General features: G+C 40.2%; 1 protein-coding gene across 2 annotated transcripts in view; it reads left to right on the top strand.

Annotated features, from left to right (window-relative positions):
- The window catches only part of SPMIP2 (sperm microtubule inner protein 2), a 103665-nt gene that overhangs the window by 32366 nt on the left and 49077 nt on the right, over window positions 1-22222 (top strand). For both annotated transcript variants that reach the window (XM_059174349.1, XM_059174341.1), the window contains exon 2: window positions 13656-13888. In XM_059174349.1, the coding sequence (XP_059030332.1) occupies window positions 13656-13888 (233 nt within the window). The remainder of the gene's footprint in view (window positions 1-13655; window positions 13889-22222) is intronic.

The raw sequence follows: 22222 nt of genomic DNA, 5'->3' as shown, positions 1-22222 counted from the left end.
GTGTGTGTGTGGGAGATTTCTTTCTTTTTTTCTTTTTCTATGATGAACATTTCCCTATATGCTTTATAGCAGACAACTCAGAGGGCAATACACCTTCTTCCTTTTAGAGGACCTCCATTTTGTTCACATGACTCAGGGTTAAACCCTGACTCCTTCAAGCCAGTCACTCTTACCAGTGCTTAGTTTTCAGAAGAAATGAATGACTTAATCCTGGCCAATAAAATGAGAGAGCGACTCATCTGGGGTTTTCTAGGAAAGGCTTCTCCACTGACAAAACACACCCCGCCCTCATGGGCATTATGGTATCTGCGTTTGACACCAGAAACTGACAGGCTCATTGAGACCTCACTGGGAGCTTTGCCTGAAGGCACACAGGTGGAAAGACTCTGCATTGCTGAAGACATCACTGAGCTTCTGAATTAAGCAACCACAGAATCTTCCTACCACAAAAGATCTTATTACATGACAGCAATTTTTCTTTTTTTTTTTTTTTTTTAGTTTTTGAATTTTTTTTTTTATTTTTTATAAACATATATTTTTATCCCCAGGGGTACAGGTCTGTGAATCACCAGGTTTACACACTTCACAGCACTCACCAAAGCACATACCCTCCCCAATGTCCATAATCCCACCCCCTTCTCCCTAACCCCCTCCCCCCGGCAACCCTCAGTTTGTTTTGTGAGATTAAGAGTCACTTATGGTTTGTCTCCCTCCCTATCCCATCTTGTTTCATTTATTCTTCTCCTACCCACTTAAGCCCCCATGTTGCATCACCACTTCCTCATATCAGGGAGATCATATGATAGTTGTCTTTCTCTGCTTGACTTATTTCGCTAAGCATGATACGCTCTAGTTCCATCCATGTTGTCGCAAATGGCAAGATTTCATTTCTTTTGATGGCTGCATAGTATTCCATTGTGTATATATACCACATCTTCTTGATCCATTCATCTGTTGATGGACATCTAGGTTCTTTCCATAGTTTGGCTATTGTAGACATTGCTGCTATAAACATTCGGGTGCATGTGCCCCTTTGGATCACTACATTTGTATCTTTAGGGTAAATACCAAATAGTGCAATTGCTGGGTCATAGGGCAGTTCTATTTTCAACATTTTGAGGAACCTCCATGCTGTTTTCCAGAGAGGTTGCACCAGCTTGCATTCCCACCAACAGTGTAGGAGGGTTCCCCTTTCTCCCCATCCTCGCCAGCATCTGTCATTTCCTGACTTGTTGATTTTAGCCATTCTGACTGGTGTGAGGTGATATCTCATTGTGGTTTTGATTTGTATTTCCCTGATGCCGAGTGATATGGAGCACTTTTTCATGTGTCTGTTGGCCATCTGGATGTCTTCTTTGCAGAAATGTCTGTTCATTTCCTCTGCCAATTTCTTGATTGGATTATTTGTTCTTTGGGTGTTGAGTTTGCTAAGTTCTTTAGAGATTCTGGACACTAGTCCTTTATCTGATATGTCGTTTGCAAATATCTTCTCCCATTCTGTCAGTTGTCTTTTGATTTTGTTAACTGTTTCCTTTGCTGTGCAAAAGCTTTTGATCTTGATGAAATCCCAATAGTTCATTTTTTCCTTTGCTTCCCTTGCCTTTTGCGTTGTTCCTAGGAAGATGTTGCTGCGGCAGAGGTCGAAGAGGTTGCTGCCCGTGTTCTCCTCAAGGACTTTGATGGATTCCTTTCGCACATTGAGGTCCTTCATCCATTTTGAGTCTATTTTTGTGTGTGGTGTAAGGAAATGGTCCAATTTCATTTTTCTGCATGTGGCTGTCCAATTTTCCCAGCACCATTTATTGAAGAGGCTGTCTTTTTTCCATTGAACATTCTTTCCTGCTTTGTCGAAGATTAGTTGACCATAGATTTGAGGGTCTATTTCTGGGCTCTCTATTCTGTTCCATTGATCTATGTGTCTGTTTTTGTGCCAGTACCATGCTGTCTTGATGATGACAGCTTTGTAATAGAGCTTGAAATCCGGAATTGTGATGCCACCAACGTTGGCTTTCTTTTTCAATATCCCTTTGGCTATTCGAGGTCTTTTCTGGTTCCATATAAATTTTAGCATTATTTGTTCCATTTCTTTGAAAAAGATGGATGGTACTTTGATAGGAATTGCATTAAATGTGTAGATTGCTTTAGGTAGCATAGACATTTTCACAATATTTATTCGTCCAATCCAAGAGCATGGAACATTTTTCCATTTCTTTGTGTCTTCTTCAATTTCTTTCATGAGTACTTTATAGTTTTCTGAGTATAGATTCTGTGTCTCTTTGGTTAGGTTTATTCCTAGGTATCTTATGGTTTTGGATGCAATTGTAAATGGGATTGACTCCTTAATTTCTCTTTCTTCTGTCTTGCTGTTGGTGTAGAGAAATGCAACTGATTTCTGTGCATTGATTTTATATCCTGACACTTTACTGAATTCTTGTATAAGTTCTAGCAGTTTTGGAGTGGAGTCTTTTGGGTTTTCCACATAGAGTATCATATCATCTGCGAAGAGTGATAGTTTGACTTCTTCCTTGCCGATTTGGATGCCTTTAATTTCCTTTTGTTGTCTGATTGCTGAGGCTAGGACCTCTAGTACAATGTTGAATAGCAGTGGTGATAATGGACATCCCTGCCGTGTTCCTGACCTTAGCGGAAAAGCTTTCAGTTTTTCTCCATTGAGAATGATATTTGCGGTGGGTTTTTCATAGATGGCTTTGATGATATTGAGGTATGTGCCCTCTATCCCTACACTTTGAAGAGTTTTGATCAGGAAGGGATGCTGTACTTTGTCAAATGCTTTTTCAGCATCTATTGAGAGTATCATATGGTTCTTGTTCTTTCTTTTATTGATGTGTTGTATCACATTGATTGATTTGCGGATGTTGAACCAACCTTGCAGCCCTGGAATAAATCCCACTTGGTCGTGGTGAATGATCTTTTTAATGTACTGTTGAATCCTATTGGCTAGTATTTTGTTGAGTATTTTCGCATCTGTGTTCATCAAGGATATCGGTCTATAGCTCTCTTTTTTGGTGGGATCCTTGTCTGGTTTTGGGATCAAGGTGATGCTGGCCTCATAAAATGAGTTTGGAAGTTTTCCTTCCATTTCTATTTTTTGGAACAGTTTCAGGAGAATAGGAATTAGTTCTTCTTTAAATGTTTGGTAGAATTCCCCCGGGAAGCCGTCTGGCCCTGGGCTTTTGTTTGTTTGGAGATTTTTAATGACTGTTTCAATCTCCTTACTGGTTATGGGTCTGTTCAGGCTTTCTATTTCTTCCTGGTTCAGTTGTGGTAGTTTATATGTTTCTAGGAATGCATCCATTTCTTCCAGATTGTCAAATTTATTGCCGTAGAGTTGCTCATAGTATGTTCTTATAATAGTTTGTATTTCTTTGGTGTTAGTTGTGATCTCTCCTCTTTCATTCATGATTTTATTTATTTGGGTCCTTTCTCTTTTCTTTTTGATAAGTCGGGCCAGGGGTTTATCAATTTTATTAATTCTTTCAAAGAACCAGCTCCTACTTTCGTTGATTTGTTCTATTGTTTTTTTGGTTTCTATTTCATTGATTTCTGCTCTGATCTTTATGATTTCTCTTCTCCTGCTGGGCTTAGGGTTTCTTTCTTGTTCTTTCTCCAGCTCCTTTAGGTGTAGGGTTAGGTTGTGTACCTGAGACCTTTCTTGTTTCTTGAGAAAGGCTTGTACCGCTATATATTTTCCTCTCAGGACTGCCTTTGTTGTATCCCACAGATTTTGAACCGTTGTATTTTCATTATCATTTGTTTCCATGATTTTTTTCAATTCTTCTTTAATTTCCTGGTTGACCCATTCATTCTTTAGAAGGATACTATTTAGTCTCCATGTATTTGGGTTCTTTCCAAACTTCCTTTTGTGGTTGAGTTCTAGCTTTAGAGCATTGTGGTCTGAAAATATGCAGGGAATGATCCCAATCTTTTGATACCGGTTGAGTCCTGATTTAGGACCGAGGATGTGATCTATTCTGGAGAATGTTCCATGTGCACTAGAGAAGAATGTGTATTCTGTTGCTTTGGGATGAAATATTCTGAATATATCCGTGATGTCCATCTGGTCCAGTGTGTCGTTTAAGGCCTTTATTTCCTTGCTGATCTTTTGCTTGGATGACCTGTCCATTTCAGTGAGGGGAGTGTTAAAGTCCCCTACTATTATTGTATTATTGTTGATGTGTTTCTTTGATTTTGTTATTAATTGGTTTATATAGTTGGCTGCTCCCACGTTGGGGGCATAGATATTTAAAATTGTTAAATCTTCTTGTTGAACAGACCCTTTGAGTATGATATAGTGTCCTTCCTCATCTCTTATTATAGTCTTTGGCTTAAAATCTAATTGATCTGATATAAGGATTGCCACTCCTGCTTTCTTCTGATGTCCATTAGCATGGTAAATTCTTTTCCACCCCCTCACTTTAAATCTGGAGGTGTCTTCGGGCTTAAAATGAGTTTCTTGGAGGATATTAGAGAAACCCTCTCAAGAGATATAAAAGCCCTTTCTGGAGAAATAAAAGAACTAAAATCTAACCAAGTTGAAATAAAAAAGCTATTAATGAGGTGCAATCAAAAATGGAGGCTCTAACTGCTAGGATAAATGAGGCAGAAGAAAGAATTAGTGATATAGAAGACCAAATGACAGAGAATAAAGAAGCTGAGCAAAAGAGAGACAAACAGCTACTGGTCCACGAGGGGAGAATTCGAGAGATAAGTGACACCATAAGACGAAACAACATTAGAATAATTGGAATTCCAGAAGAAGAAGAAAGAGAGAGGGGAGCAGAAGGTATACTGGAGAGAATTATTGGGGAGAATTTCCCCAATATGGCAAAGGGAATGAGCATCAAAATTCAGGAGGTTCAGAGAACACCCCTCAAAATCAATAAGAATAGGCCCACACCCCGTCACCTAATAGTAAAATTTACAAGTCTCAGTGACAAAGAGAAAATCCTGAAAGCAGCCCGGGAAAAGAGGTCTGTAACATACAATGGTAAAAATATTAGATTGGCAGCTGACTTATCCACAGAGACCTGGCAGGCCAGAAAGAGCTGGCATGATATTTTCAGAGCACTAAACGAGAAAAACATGCAGCCCAGAATACTATATCCAGCTAGGCTATCATTGAAAATAGAAGGAGAGATTAAAAGCTTCCAGGACAAGCAATTTTTCTTATTATTGAATCCATTTGCCATGGATTCCCTGTTATTTACAGTACTTATAACAAGTTCTTATTACTGTTACATAAATCTTTTAAATATCCTTTTTCAGTGGGACACCTAGAACCTGTTTCCATGAGTGGTAATACAATTTCTTATAATACAATTGACTATGCATGTTTATACTAGGAAAATTCCCAAGACAAAAGCCAAAAGGAAAAATGAAACCTATTTATTATTATCTACTTACATTTCCCCTTCATGTGAGATGAACCTGTAGCAAATCACCTGGTTGCAAACTTTTGTCAGGGTAAATCTGTTCGTTTTATTTTCCAAGTAAAAGTCCAGAGATATCTGCAAAACTTTTGATCTTGCCTTCTTTCTGCACCCAGCAGGAAAAATACAGAATTTTATACTTTTGAATTATACCAGCACCTTTAATGATAAAGTAGTCATTCTTTTAAGAAATATTACCAAGTATTTGCTTACTGTATCGCACTACTTAGAATGCCGTGGAAGTTACCAAGCAAACAGAAGACAGTTCGCGTCTCTAAATGGAACTAACAAGGGCTGGCTTGACAAGCAGAGAGACTAGACCCACACTCACGAAACAGCTAGGAAACCTAAGCAGGCATATGACACCTAGATCAAACTGTACTTGAAAGTTTCAATGAATACCACTGTTTGTCATGAGAGCAATGTTTCCTAGTGGAGATGAACATAGTCTTCTTTAGACTGTATGGTGTCTTAGTCTGTTTGGAGCTACTGTAATAAAATATCATGGCCTTGGGTTATTCACAACAGAAATTTATCTCTCATGGTTCTGGAGGCTGGAAAGTCCAAGATCAAGGCACCTGGTGAGAGTAGAGTCAGCGTCTGGTGAGCACCCCCCGTCCTGGTTCAGAGACGGCTATGTTTTTTGCTATAACCTCAAATGGCGGAAGGGGTGAAAGAGCTCTTCGGGGTCTCTCTCGTGAGGGCACTAAACCCATTCACAAGAGCTCCCCACTCAAGACCTAGTCACCTCACACAAGCCCAACTTTCAAACCTCATCACGTTGGGCCTTAGTAGTTCACATATGCACTTGGAGGGGGACACAGTCATTCAGTCTATAGCATTTGAAAAAGCAGAAAGACAGAGGTTATGTCCTATTAATCTTTGTTCAGCCTGACCCAGCTCCGGGCACACAGTAGGGTGCCATCAATGTGAGCCCAACCATCAGCTGAACTGTGCAGAAGTCTCAAGTGAAATCTCAATTTCTTTATAACTCTAAATTCCAATTTGTAATTTCATATGTAATTATCATATAAGTTGCCTTATTGATACAATAATCCTTTGAATTTATTAGAGGCAGTTTGAGTTTATTGGAGGCTTCCCCTAATGTTTTCAGATTATCCACAGGAGGTTTATTGTTTGAGAGAAGAACAGATGTACAGAGCAAGGATGTTTCTGCCTGATGTTTATTTGCCTCTTTCAGAAATCTGACAAACTTAACCTTTCAGTTCGTTTAATGGTTAGACCCACTGCATTACTGCACCAATGGGACTGAAATGAAGTCCTTAAAATTTTTCCAGTCCGTGGGTCCATTCTGTAGTAATTGTTGGAACTGGAGAGTCCTATTCACATTAACAGTTGCAAAAATTAATTTACAGCATCCTTTCCTCTCTTCTCCCCACCACATGGAAAAAGATGTATCTTGTGCTATGTATCCATTAGTGTTCATTTCACAGTTTCACATTCCTGCTGTCACCTCTGACCTCTGTCTTGCCTCGAGTCTCCCAATAAGCCCAGCTGTTCTGCACAGCGCATCTGTAATGGCAAATTTATGCCCATATTGTCAACAGATTTTCAAATATACTTATTAAAACACTCATTTCCATGTTCCACTTGATTCCTTTTGATTTATTTCCTTGGAATGTTTCATTTTGGTCACTGAAGTGGAGAATTGGCCTCATGAGGCAATATTATAAAATGAAGTAATATTACTATGAGCTCTCATCCTTCTCTCTATTAAAAATAAATGTTGTGAAAAGCAGTTCTTCCTCTGACCTTACCCTTAAGTGTCATATCATAAAATCCAAAATAGGAGGATTTAAGGCCACCCTGGAGAGTAGATTGCTCTTCAGATATTTCAAGAAGTGTTTGCTTCTCTTTTAATATAAGTTTACATGCTTCCTCTGTTATGACGGATTTCTGTTAAAGTTTATTGATTTATTTATCCTAAGTAATCTCTACACCCAACACAGGGCTCGAACTCATGACCCTGAGATCAAGAGTTGCATGCTTTTCAGACTGAGCCAGCCAGGCACCACTTTGGATGGAATTTTCAAATTCCTTTATTCAACTAACAACTCACTTCAGCATTTGACACATATTTCTTGAGGACCAACTGTGTTCAATGTACTGTGCTGGCAAGTAGAAGTTTACAGAGGTAATAAATACAGACAATGGAATATTATACAGCCATGAGAAAGAAGGCCATCCTGCCATCTGCAACAATATGGATGGAATTTGACGACATCATGCTAAGTGAAATAAGTCAGACAGAGAAAGACAAGTACTATATGATACACTTATACATGGAATCAAAAAAAGCCAAACTCGTAAAAATATAGAGTAAATTAGTGGTTACCAGGGCCTGGAGACTGGGGAGATATTTAAGGGCAGAGACTTGCAAAGATCAGTAAATAAGTCCTAGGGATCTAATGCACAGCATAGTAAATACAGACAATAATAATGTCTTATTTTCATCTAACCTGTCAAGATGCCATATATTAACTATGCCAACCATTAAAAAGGAATTATAATTAAGTGACAGATAGATGTGATAATTATCACAGTAGTGGCAATCATATTACAATATATCAAATCAACATGCACACTTTAAATTTACACAGTTATGTATCAAATATATTTCAATTAAAGAATCTTTTTTAAAAGTTTAGAGACATAAATAAGATAGAGCCTTTACCCTCTAGGAGGGTAAGCTCTAGGAGCTTAAATATGATATAATCAAATAAATATGGTATTAAATATCACATAAATATCATATAAATATAAGATTAAGCTCTAGGAGCTTAAATATTATATAAAAAGGAAAGTGAAATTAAAAGAAACTACTGTTAAGGCAGCCTGGGAGTGTCTAATTTGACTTGGGAGAGTAGGGGTATTGTCTAGAAAAGTATCACTCACAATAAACCTTTAAAGATGAATTTTGATAATGAGAAAAAATGAAGGAAGGTAAAAATAAGTAGGTTAGGGTCAGATTATGAAGATACTCATCAGTCATCCTAAGAAATCTGGGTGGAAAAAATTATGAGCACTGTAGAAAATCATTTCATGTTTTTTCAAGAGAAGAGGCATTTTTTTAAAAAGATTTATTTATTTATTGACAGACAGAGATCACAAGTAGGCAGAGAGGCAGGCAGAGAGAGAAAGGAAGAGAAGCAGGCTTCCCGCTGAGCGGAGAGCCGGATGTGGGGCACAATCCCAGGAGTCTTGGATCATGACCTGAGCCGAAGGCAGAGGCTTTAACGCACTGAGCCACCCAGGTGCCCCAAGAGGCATTTATTTTAACTGAGTTTTCATTTCCTTTAGCAGCTGTGTGGAGGACGGATTGGACAGGATAGAAACCAAAGCCAAGACTAGTTTAGGAGGTTATTGTGATAAGTCAAATGAAATCTATTGAAAGACTATTTACTTTTATTGCCTGCCTCTTCAAGGAAATGTAAGCTCCGTGAAAGCAGGGTGCTTGCTTTGCTCACTTCTATACCCCCAGCATGCAGAACAGGGAGTGACATGGAGATCAACAAACATTTGTTGAATAAATAAATAAGTGAAAGCATAAACAAATGAATAAGTTGATTATTAAGTGAAACACTAGAAATGTCAAGAGGTCAGAACGAGACATTTGCCTCAGAGATGGAATTTTCTCTTTTTCTACTGACTCATGCCATAGTTGGGTCCTTTTCAAGGGCTGACAACAGATGAAGCTTGTTGGAAAACCTCCCTGCCTGTCTGTGCTCTTTTCAGCCTTTGTGGTGATCTGCTTTCTTAGGTCCACCATGATCCCACCATCTACAGCAGAGGTCGGCCAACTATGGCTCCTGGTTCAAATTTGTCCTGCCACCGGTTTTTGTAGGTTGGTGAATAAAGAGTGGCTTTTACATTTTCAAATAGTTAGGGAAAAAGCAAAAGAAGAATATTCTGTTTGTGAATTTCAATGAAATTACAATTTCAGTGTCCATAAATAAAGTTTAATGGGCACATTGCCACACTCTTTTGTTCACATGTTGTCTGCAGCTGTTTTTGCCCTACAGTGGGAGAGTTAAGTAGTTGAGACAGAGACAGTATGCTCTATAAAGCCAAAACTACTTACTCTCTGGTCTTTCATAAGAATAGTTTGCCAACCCCTGGAGAGAAAAGGATTTGAAATTCACAATAGGAATAAATTGCTCATCAGGGAATGCTACCGGGAAAAAAAAAAAAAAAAAATATATATATATATATATATATATATATATATATATTAAGATTTTATTTTTATTTATTTATTTGACAGAGATCACAAGTAGGCGGAGAGGCAGGCAGAGAGAGAGAGGGAGAAGCAGGCTCCCCGCTGAGCAGAGAGCCCAATTCGGGGCTCGATCCCAGGACCCCAGGATCATGACCTGAGCCGAAGGCAGAGGCTTTAACCCACTGAGCCACCCAGGCGCCCCCCCCTAAAATATATTTTTAAAAAAGGTTTTTTAAATTTAAAAATAAATATTTTTTTTAAAAAAACAAGCAAAAAAGAGGAAAAAACACTAATAGTAATATTAGCGATATACCGTATGTCACATTCTCACCTAAGCACTTCTTTAAATAAAATTGATCACCTCCTCTCCATCCAACATGGCAACAAGATAGGTAGGCATCACCATTCTCATTTTATAGATAAGGAGCCTAAAACTCAGAGGCTGAAGAACTCTTCCTGGGTGACAAAGCCAAGATTTGAACCTTCAGCAGTTTAGATTAAAAAACCATAACCTTGGGGCACCTGGGTGGCTCAGTCGTCGGGCTGCCTGCTTGACAGGAAGCCTGCTTCTCCCTCTCCCACTCCCCCTGCTTGTGTTCCCTCTGTGTCTCTGTCAAATAAGTAAAAATCTTTTAAAAAATCTAAAAAAAACAACCCTCACAATCTTAACTGTAAATCTAGAATCTCAATACAAATGAGTGAGTACTATTGGGTCTATGTAGCGGAGAGAGGAAACATACTCAGCCTTTCCAGGTCAAGAAGATAGAGAAGCATGGAGGCACGAAGCTGGGTACAGGTTTCAATGGAAGTGCATCTCCTTTCCCCATCGTAATGGGGCTCCCCAGTGGAGAAGAGTTCAGTGACTGGCTGGCACAGGGCAGCTCCGTGTTAGTGCCGTAGCTGCTCCTTGTCCCGTTCGAGCAAGCCTTCGGACACAGAAAGAACTTTAAAGAAGATGGGCAGATGAGGACTTTATTAAGCCCAGGCGGCTGATTTCACTGTTGGCAAAACAAGGCTGAAGTTTGGGGAAGAGGATGAAAGATCCAGGAAAACTTGCCATAGGATGAAAAAAGAAAAAGAGAAACTAGAAACACCCTAAGGGATGTAGCGACCGTGGATGAACAGAGATGATCATTGGTGACGGAAAAATAAAGAAAGCATGGACTACACATGAGTTGGAAGTTCTACTTTTAAGCAGAGAATCACAGCCAGCATAGAGTCTAGGGTCTGGAGGATGAGGTTTGGAAGAGCACAATGGCTCCCTTCAAGCCAGGAGCATCTAGGGAGGGCTCTCATTAAGGAAAGCGCGTTCCTGTGAGTCGCTGGTCGGGCAGTGATATGCCCAGGTCTGGGTCCAGTAAACCCTGCGCTGGCTCCAGGGCCTCTGCTGTGAAAATGGGGCCTGCCTGGCACTCTGGCATCTAGCTGCCTCCATCTCTTAAGGCAGATGCCTGAGTCCACTCTGTGCCCAGGGCAGGGTCTTCCCAGGAATCTCCTGTGCCATGACTATCGAATCACACTATTTCTAAAGCATGGATGAGGAGACAGGACTTTGGAAAAATCCAGCGACCTGAACCCTGATTGGAGCCCCCTGCCCTCCCAATCAACCCTTAAACATACTCCCCGTTTGCAGAGTATGGGCACCTTCCCCTACACCTCTACAACGAAGTGCTTTTGATTCTGCCACAAGTCACGGCTCTTTTAAACAACAAATAGCAGTCCACAGAGTGACTAAGGAACTAACTACAGATATGTATCTTCTCTCCCATCTGTAGTAACAAGTGGTGATGACAAAATTTTAATGATAACCAAAACATTACACAAATGTAATGCTCCCCAAATCCATTGGTATCTGCAGAATGTGTAAATGGGACCCAGCGGAGAGAAGAGATGCATGTTTAAATAAGTTTGGGAAACACTGAGTTACCTCATTGTAAACGGGCTTATTTACTACAGGATTTCTCAGAGCTTTTATTATGCTTTCATATGCTGTGACTATGTTAAAGGCAAAGGTAGCAATCCGTGTTGCCAGATGTTTTTGACTAAAGAGCACTCTTGTTCTTTTCCCGGCCCTACATATATCTTCATGGTACCCTCACGGGAGCAGCATTTGATGAAACATTTGGGAAAATACTGCCCTAAACATATACTAAAATTTCAGCAAGACTAACCACAGTTCTTCTGTATTTTGTTGCGTACAGAAGAGCCTGCAAAAAATCCCTATGACAGGAGTTTTATAGGTAAGACCTCAGTCCTGTCACATAAAAACAAAACAAACAAAAAACATTATTTCATACTCTGGCCATTCTAATCTTTACCAAAGTCATTACACCTGAGGGAAAACCCAGACATGAATACAATGGAAGAGCCAATGAATTCATCAAGGGAAATTAGCCACAGTGAATACTCAGTGCATCCTAGGGAGTGATGGAGGTTAGGAAGCTGTGAAAACATTGGCCCCAAACACATGTCTGAAGAGCAATTTCTTATGTTCCCAACTTCTCAGGAAAGCTTAGACGACTTTTGTAAGCCCAGAGTTGCTAGCATGTTGACCATCCCGTCAAGAGTAACTTCTCAAGCCATAAGTGACTCTTAATCTCACAAAACAAACTGAGGGTTGCTGGGGGAGGGGGGTTGGGAGAAGAGGGGTGGGGTTATGGACATTAGGGAGGGTATGTGCTTTGGTGAGTGCTGTGAAGTGTGTAAACCTGGTGATTCACAGACCTGTACCCCTGGGGATAAAAATATGTTTATAAAAATAATAATAATAATAAATTAAAAAAAAAAAAAAAAAAAGAGTACCTTGTCAAAGCCCAGGTGCATCTGTGTGCTCTGCAAACACTGAGCTTCCTAAGCCAGAGAGCCAGATGAAAGGAGCCACAGGACCCAGAGGGACCAGGTGACATCATGATCACAGCACAGCTTCTGCCTCCAATGTCTTTGGTCAAGTTCTGGGAAGGAGAATGAAGCTTCTCCTTTGCTCCCCTCACCTGTCCATACAGTCTGCAGCTGTGTTGGGTCTGGGACTTCTGAAGTACTCCTGGCCAGCAGCTCACTTTCTATTGTACATCAGTACCATTCTTCCCACAGATCTTTGCTCCCCATTACGTTTCACATCCTCAACTTTCAATACCAGGTTTATTTAAGTGATCTTTTCCCAGATCTTCTCTTATTTCTGCTTGTTTCACCCACTTCCACAATTCATGGATTCCTTTTTGATCACTGCCTTACATGTAAAATACAAATATTTATTAAACATCCCCATCTTTGGTCATCACCTGTTACACAAGGCCCTTCTCATCTGAGAGTTTCCATTTTCCAGTTGCTTCTGCTACATTTGGGAAATTTGCTCATTCTCATTTCAGGATTTTATCTACATCAAACACCCCAATGTCTAAAAGCCCACAGCCTACAAGTGTGGCACGAGTGAGGGTTTTTAGTATCTAAGACATGTCTGTACTAAGTTGGTTCTAAACAGAGCAGTAGAATGGGGGACGATGAAGAGCGCAACCTGTGAGACAGCCTGTCTGGCAGCGAAGACCTTGCTAGCTGTGACTCCGCAAGAGTAACCAGTCTTTCCGGGCCTCATTTTCCCCACCTATAAACTGGTGAAAACAGTATCACGTATCTTACGGTTATAAGGATTAACTGAACTAATATACTTAAAAGGCTTATAAGAGCAACTAGCATCTGGTCAATACCATATAATCATTAGCTATTATCATTTTCACCATTTAATATGACAAAGAGCACTTCGGAATAAAGTGTAGAGGTTTTTTTGGTGTTATTTTTGTTTTTTTAAGTAGGCTCCACACCCACCATGGAGCCCGGTGCGGGCTCAAACTCAGGACCCTGAGATCAAGACCTAAGCTGAGAACAAGAGGCAGATGCTTCACCAACTAAGCCCCACCAGGTGCCCCAAGTGTAGAGTTTTTTTGAAAAGTCTGTCTTTCCATCTTTTTAAGGCCCAGATTATATAAAGGATCATCTACCTAAAGTTCATCAGCACACGTCCTATATAGGAGAAAAACGCCCAGCATTGGAAAAGACTGGAGATCTCAGATATTTATGGAGACCTGCCTCAAATGGAAACTTACCAGCAAAATATAAATACGAGTATGTTGGTGAAGTTGGTTGGGGAATACCAGAGTATGATTTTATCAACCAAACAAGGCTTCGGACTGGCTTTCAGATCAAGGTATTGCTCTTAAATACGCTCTTCATAACGGATCGTTTCTGACTTGAATCCTTTCTGAGTAAGCTTCCCAAGGAAATGTCATGTTCTTGATTTGTCATTGAAAAGTACTAGGATTTGAGTTTTGCAGAAAAAGAAATGTGTGAATAAATGGACTTGCTATGATTCCCTTTTAGGCCCTTTAATACATGAGAGGAGAGGTGTGAAGAGAAGGAAGCCATGCATAATCCAAAAGCGTTTGTATTTGGCTTTGGAATGCATTCAGATTCACATTTCTGCTGCGACATTCACACGTACTCCCTCTATCCTAGCGCTGCATTCTGAGTGGGTGGTATAAAAGAAGCCTGGGCTGGACATCATCCACAAGCCGAAACAGAGAGTTCCAGCTCTTTAAGATGCACTGTGTTGATAATACCTTTGTATCACATAATTCAGGGTAATTAGCGGAAGGGTGCTTCAAGACCTTGTCTTAGTTCCTTTTGGTGATGTTGATGTAGGCATGAGTCCAGACAGTCTCCTCTGAGACAAGAGAACCCAGGTGATTTTAGAAGTAAAATCTGAGAATTCAGACTTTTTTTTTCCAGGCAGACCTTTGCATTATCTGAAAACCGGACATGGATCAACCATGAAATAACTGGATTTCCTCAAATGCATAAGGCAATATGGGACTGCCTCCTATGGTAAAGGTCAACAAAAGAAAAAACCTTTTTCTGGCTCAACTTAGGGCAGTGGGAGAAAGTGCTTGGAAGCTCAGTCTTTGACGTCAGACAGGGCTCGATTCAAATCCTGACTCTGAGTTAGGTTTCGCTCTGTGACCCTGAGCGAGTGAGTTCCGCTCTCTGGGTCCCTGCTCCCTTCTCTTCCACACGGGAGTGCGTAGAGTGCCCGTGTCCCAAGACCACCTGAAATCCCTTCCTCTTCTGCCATCTACTTGCCTGCTTGCTGTGGGTGGCCCTGCAAGTTCCTTAACCTCTTTGGTTTCTTCATTATGCGTCTTAGTGTTTACCTCATGGCACTGCTGTAAACAGTAAGCAAGTTAATATTCGCAAAGGGCTGGGAACAGTGCCTGGCACATACCAGGCCTCTATGTATTAAATATTATTTTTGTTATGTTGTGAGGATTAAATATGAGACCACAAGGAACACACGAGGTATGAAGCCTGGCATGTGGCTGACATCCAGATGTCAGCTCTTAGCGTATGTTTGCGGTACTTACTGTTACTTAGTGTTATTTAACGGAACAGATATTCAGGTTCTTAAACGGTGTCCCATTCCATCTAAGCAAGAAAGATGAAGTCAGAGATACCAAGACTGGCCACCCGCGGGAAGAGTACAGCCCAGGCGAGGCGGCTGATTTGAAAGAGTCCAAACAGTCTGTTCCTTTTTTGCTTCTCTTTGGGTGGCACCATGTATCTGTCTGGCCATCTTGGGTGTGTATTGCTTCTCTTCCTTCTTTATCTTTAAATTAAGAACACATTTGCTTATTCAAATGAAGCATATTCAAGTGTTCCTTGGATGTTGAAACAAGCTGTGAATCTAAAAGAGATAGCAGCCATGAGCTAGCCTTCCAGGAAGGAATTTATTGTTTCTTCCATTCATATTTCACAGGCGGCTTTAAATCACTATTCTGTTCCGTAGCACTGTCTTCTTAACCCCTGTGAGACGGGAGTCTGAGCCACATAATGGTTTTTCTCCCCTGACTGTGGCACATTCAGAATCTCATCCTGTTCGGCACAAGCCATGGGAACTGTTACCTATCATCTGTGCACCTTCCTGGCCCTGGCATTTTGACAGTAATTGTTTCCAAAGATGTACCTGCCTCATAACGATCTTCAACAACATCTTATAGGAGTCCTTGGACTCAGATCTTTGGAAGGAGAACAAGATTCATGGAGATTGACTGTACATCTGACCCCTGAACAGTGAAGCAGTTAGGAGTGCTGATCCAACTGTTGAAAATCTGCGTGTAACTTTTGACTCCCCGCAAATTTAATTACTAATAGCCTACTGTTGACCTTCAAGCCTGTGGATAATAGAAAAGAGTTGATGATGATGATAATGATGATGACATTCTGAATATGTATTATATACTGTATTCTTATCATAAACTAAAAAAAAGAAAATGTTATTAAGAAAATCGTAAGGAAGAGAAAAAACATTTATAGAACTGTACTGTATTTGTCCAAAAAAATTCCACATGAAAGTAGACTTGCACACTTCAAACCCATGTTGTTCAAGGGTCAGCTGTGCATATTAGTGAGTAACCATCTATAATTTATCCACCACTTAGGGTCTAGACTTGGCCATCAAGGCTCCTGATCTTCCACTAGGCACCTAGACATGGCTGTCTACATCTAAGGCAATATTCGTTTTTCAGTCTAGCCTCAGATTCCTTACCAACCCAGAGCTTCAGGCAGTTACTTTCGATCCATATGACTTGGCATGAATTGACATTTGAGTTGACACAAATACACACACTCCATGCATAAAAATGATTTCCTAATTACAAACGGTATATGAGAGTCTGTGTTGCTCACACCCCTCCTTACGGGGGAGCTGGTTCATTCCCTAGTTTGATGTCACTTAAGGAAATGGAGAAATGCCTCAAGGTACCTCCTGTTTTTCTCTGGCTCCTTGTCTTTATCCCTCCACCATCCTTGTGCATAACCCGATGAAGACGGCGCTCTGTTTCAGCCTAACTTCAGGGACTCCTCAGGGTCTCTCATTGCAGTTGCTCAGAGCTCTGATTTTTCAGCACAAACCTTTATCTAGTGGGTTTCTATAGCCTGAACAGCTATTCTTTCTAATCCACCACTGCAGGTTTGCAGGAGACTGTCAGCTACCGATGCTCAGGCACCTCCATTAGACTCTTGGTAAGATGCCGGGGCAGCTGCTTCCTACCTGGGAATGGCCTCTCCTGTTTGGGGACTGGGAAGGGTTTTATAGGTCATCTGCATTTTGGTAGAAAGACAATAACTTCTAGACTGAGTGACGACTGAAAAATGTCCCCACATCAAAGAGGTCAGTAAAGATCATAATATCGGGTTTCTTTTCTAGATCTTTTTACGTTTAGCTATTTCCTACTCATGTTTATACGGGCTGCAATGTCATCATAGCACACGTATATATAAACAGTAAAGATCATTGTTTTTGTTATTATCTCAGATTTAAGAGTAGTAAATTCTTCTTCTCCTCTATTAAAAAATGGATTTAGTCTCTGCCAAACAGCATGTGATATTTCTGTAAGAATATGAACACTGGGCAACCCTCTCGAGTCTCCTTCCTCTTTGGGAGCTTTGCACTATCACTTTATTATCAGTCAATAAACTTTGCCCTGCCGCCCACAAAGAAAAGAATATATGAAGACCAATGAAACAATTTTGGTTTCAACCCCCTGCTAAACTGAGGGGACTTTCTAACTCCTTCCTAGCTGAGCATCTCTCCCTCCCCTTGGTTCTCTTTTTAACTCAAACCTCAATAGTATCAGCTGGCTTCCTAGTGCCATTTTCTGCTCCTGCACTCTGGCCTCATGACCAAATGATTTAAGTCATTTGGTTTTCCCACAAAAACAAGGTTATACTGGATTCAATGACTAATTCTTCATAGGTGTGATCCCAAAGACAATATTAAACCAATTAATCATAACCTATATTACAACCAATATGTCATGGAGTCTAACAACTTGAAAATCTACATAAAGTTCTCTTTATGGGAACCCATCAATATATTTATATATGATACAGTATAGTGTAATAAAAAGTAAAATCTTCAAGACTTTGCAACTTCTGCCTTATTTGTAAATGCCACAAATTCCAGGGTTATGAAATGCAGAGGTCAGAACACCTGGGTGGCTCAGTTGGTTAAATGACTGCCTTAGGGTCAGGTCATGATTCCATGGTCCTCAGATCAAGTCCCACAGAGGGAGCCTGCTTCTCCCTCTACCTGTCATTTCCCCTGCTTGTGCTCTCTGTCTCTCTCTGTCAAATAAATAAATAAAATCTTTTTTTTTTTTTAATTTCTGTTATGGAAAAAAAAAAAAAAAAGAAATGCAGAGGTCTTCTCTGTGACAGTATTAGGGCTATTTGAACAGACTAATAATAAGACATTAAGTTTCTTAATGGCTGTGAATAAACCAATCAAGGTTTGGTTGCTTCATTAGACATTTTTTTCTCTCTGTGAATTTATTTAGAGAAAGCAAATGTAAAAAGTGTTTACCATGTGAGGAAGTTTCTGTGATTAGTTCTGTTTTGGGTTGAGGAAACTGGAGGTATTGACAGGAGGGTTTCTTGTCCGAGGCCTTGGCATTAATAAATGGTAGAAACAGGATTTCAACGTAGGCTGTGGAGTCACAGGGCTTCGTGGGAGTACAGCGTTTATGAGATGAAAGGACTGAACATGAAGTCAGAACCCTCGACTCAGAGCCACCGTGTGAAGCTAACATCTGCGTGATCCTCATTCTGTGAGGCAGGGTCTGGCTGGGGTCAGTCCCAACTGCCTTCTCTTACAGAGTGTGCATCATTTCCTCAAGGTTCCCTCAATTTTCTCCCAGCTTTCCATTCTGCTTCACTGGCACCCCAGAGATTTCATTTACACTATTAAGATTAATTTTGAGTAGCTATCACTCACATATTTGATATAGTAAGAAATAGCTTCGTACTAGTTATTTTTGAATTTCTACCTAATAAGCATTTTACATTGCTTCAAAACATAGCATCAAGTACAATCTTCAGCATTATGGGGAAAAAAGAAGACAGTGAGGTTCTAGTGAACTGCCCCTTCTTTTTCGTCCTAGCACAACTCTGTGCGTTCTTCTAAACCATCCACCTTCACACCACAGGGTCCTGTATAACCTTCAAATTCACCTGGCAAAAAGGATTGCCAGTGTGGAGGTGATCAGTATGTAGACCACCAATCACCTATTTCAGAATTTCTAAGTGTTTTCCACACTAAATTTCTTATTTACTTCTGGGTTTACTTGGGTAAATCCCATTCAGTGTTATTAGAATTCCTAGGACCTCACATTCCTAATCTCCAGATTTTTAAAGGAATATTTTATTTATTTCACAGAGAGAGAGATAAAGAAAGCAAGCAGAAACAGAGAGAGAATCAGACTCCCCACCGAGCAGGGAGCCCGATGTGGGACTGGATCCCAGGACCCTGGGATCATGACTTGAGCTGAAGGCAGATACTTGACTGACTGAGTCTCCTGGGCGCCCAAGATGTTATTATTGATATAGAAGATTTTATAAAGATAATAAACGGGGCACCTGGGTGACTCAGTGTGTTGGGCCACTGCCTTCAGCTCAGGTCATGGTCTCAGGGTCTTGGGATGGGGCCCTTGCATCGGGCTCTCTGCTCAGCAGGGAGCCTGCTTCCCCCTCTCTCTCTGCCTGCCTCTCTGCCTACTTGTGATCTCTCTCTCTCTCTGTCAAATAAAAAAAAAATTTTTTTTAATACAAAAAAGATAATAAGCTCGCTCCTTTTATCAACCAAGTTATAAGAACAAAACAGAAATAGCTTTTCTAAAATTAGGCTTCCTTTTGCATTGCTGCTGTTCTTCCCCAGATGGGTGTGTGTTTAGCTCTCACTTTATACTTCTTAGAGTTATTTGCATCCTAACAGTTTGTGATTTAATATAAAAATAATTACATTAGCACCTTTCATCCTTAAGTGCTGAATAAAGTCATGCATTTTCTGATACCAGAGGAAGTCTTCCATGAGGGAGTGCCACATGCTGTCCATCTGTGAGGGAGGAGAAACACTGGTAAGGGAGGCCAAACAACCCTCCCTCTCCTCGAATATAATATAGTAACACCACTAACCTCCTGATACATAGATGTTATATTTCCCCATTTTATAAAGCATGCCTCTATAGGATGCCTCGGATAAACTGAAGGAACTAATTCTCTTATAAAATCTTACTCATAGCTGAACTTCTGGAAAAAAAGATTTTACGTTTGATGTTTCCTTTCTCTAACAGACCATGAAAACAACAAGGGAGGCATGTATCACTGCTTTGCATTCTGTATTGTCTTCAGAGCAGTTCCGTGAAGAATAACATGTTTGGAACGGGAAGCGTCTGTGTTGGTAGCTAGGGACACTGCCACGCCACATTTTACTGGGCAGCCCGCCCTGGACCTGACGCCCTAACCAAACACAGCTTTCTCTCTCTTGTTGAGGTGACTTTATAGAAATCATTGGCGAACTGGGAAAAAAAAATACATCTTAGTTTTCACATCTTTCGTTAGGATGTAGAAATGTGAGAAAGAAAGAAAAAGAAAGAAAGAAATAAGGAAATGAAATGAAAGGAAAGGAATTCTATAATTTAGAGCCTAGGGGGTGATTTTATTCCTTAATTAAGGAAGGCTTAAAATATGCCATGCTGGTTACAAACTTTTACAGGGCTTGACGTAACATCTTGAGGATGTGTCTAACAGTAAACGTCACTTTTTTTTTTTTTTAAATCATACTACCTAAAGTTAGTAAATTCAGCATATGCCATCAGTTTTCAACAAATATTATTTGATGAGGATAGGGAAATACAAAGCTTAGAAAAGAATGTGTAAATTAGAATGTGTTCTAGTAAACCTGTGGTTTAAATCCATAGCCAAGGTCTTTTCACTATACTGTCAAAGAACTGTGAAATTTGTGTGCGACTAATACCCCCAACACAGGTGGCTAAAATACCAGAACATCTATTTTTAAAATCTGGCATTTAGGGGCATCGGGGTGTTCAGTCAGTTAAGCTTCTGACTCTTGATTTTGGCTCAGGTCATGATCTCAGTGTCGTGAGATTAATTCTTGTGTCGTGGTCTGTGCTGGGCATGGAGCCTTCTTAGGATTCTCTCTCCTCATCTCCCTCTGCCTCTACTCCCTTACAAAAAAAAAAAAAATCTGGCATTTATCCTGGCTTTTAAAAATCTTTGGGAGAAATTCTAAAATTACTGTAAATTGAAGATTATAGTTTTTCCTACTATTCAGGTCCAACACTCCCATAGTACTTCAGTGGTATTGACAGAAATGCCTAGAATGCATAGCCAACAAGACTAGCAATCTGGAGTAATCTATTCTTTTCCCGGGACTGAATTTAGGATATCCAGAAATCTTGATTAAGCAAACTGAAAATGATTCTTTAAATATAGGAGATCCCTGCTATGTGGTCCCAGCTACACCCCTGGGTAGAAAAGATCTAAAAGTAGTTGCTGTTCAGGATCCATGTGAGCTCCCTCAGCTGTTTGGGGAAGTAATCACAGGAAGTGTCTTTGTATTGCTGCTGTTGAAATTTTTAGTGTGACTCCTGTCAGCAATTGGACAGCACAAGCCCAGATACATTTTATTTTTTTAATGTTGTTAAAAAGTGGGGCGCCTGGGTGGCTCAGTGGGTTAAGGCCTCTGCCTTTGGCTCAGGTCATGATCCCAGGGTCCTGGGATCGAGCCCCACATCCGGCTCTCTGCTCCATGTGGAGCCTGCTTCCCCCTCTCTCTCTGCCTGCCTCTCTGATCTCTGTTTGTCAAATAAATAAATAAAATCTTAAGCAAAAAAAAAAAAAAAAAAAAAATGTTGTTAAAAAGTATATTTGGATACTTACTCATATGTTTCTTAATTTCAATTCAATTAGCATATAGTATATTATTAGTTCAGAGGTAGAATTTAGTGATTCATCCATATCATAGAACACCCAGTTCGTCAACTGCCCTCCTTAATGCCTATCGCCTAATTACCCCTTCCCCTCACCTACCTCCCCTCCAGCAACCCTCAGTTTGTTTCCTAGAATTAAGTGTTGCTTATGGTTTGTTTCCCTCTATGTTTTCATCTTGTTTTATTTTTCCTTCCCTTCCCCTATGTCCATCTGTTTTGTTTCTTAAAATTCCACATATGAGTGAAATCATATGGTATTTGTCTTTCTCTGACTTACTCTGTTTAGCATAATACCCTCTAATTCCATCCATGTCATTGAAAATGGCAAGATTTCATTCTTTTTGATGGATGAGTAATAATCCATTGTACATATATACCACCTCTTCTTTATCTGCTCATTGGTCCAGGGATATCTAGGCTCTTTCCATATCTTGGCTACTGGGAACATTGCTGCCATAAACATTGGGGACCAGATACCACCTTTTAAATGGCTTTAAGCAACTTGAGGTCTGAGATCTGTTTTATTTAATCTTATATGGACAACATCAACACCACTTTCCTACTGCTTAGCATGGTGTTATCAATAAGTAATCCGAGATAGGCATGGAGATGGCTTCACTTCTCACGCAGTGTCTTTGTGCAGAGACCAAGTTGCAGAAGGGAAGAAATGAAGTTTGAAGTGTGCATTCAATTGAGAA

This window comes from Mustela lutreola, chromosome 1, assembly GCF_030435805.1.
Source record: "Mustela lutreola isolate mMusLut2 chromosome 1, mMusLut2.pri, whole genome shotgun sequence".
Classification (NCBI taxonomy): Eukaryota; Metazoa; Chordata; class Mammalia; order Carnivora; family Mustelidae; genus Mustela; species Mustela lutreola.
This window is presented reverse-complemented; position numbering and strand designations above follow the sequence as displayed.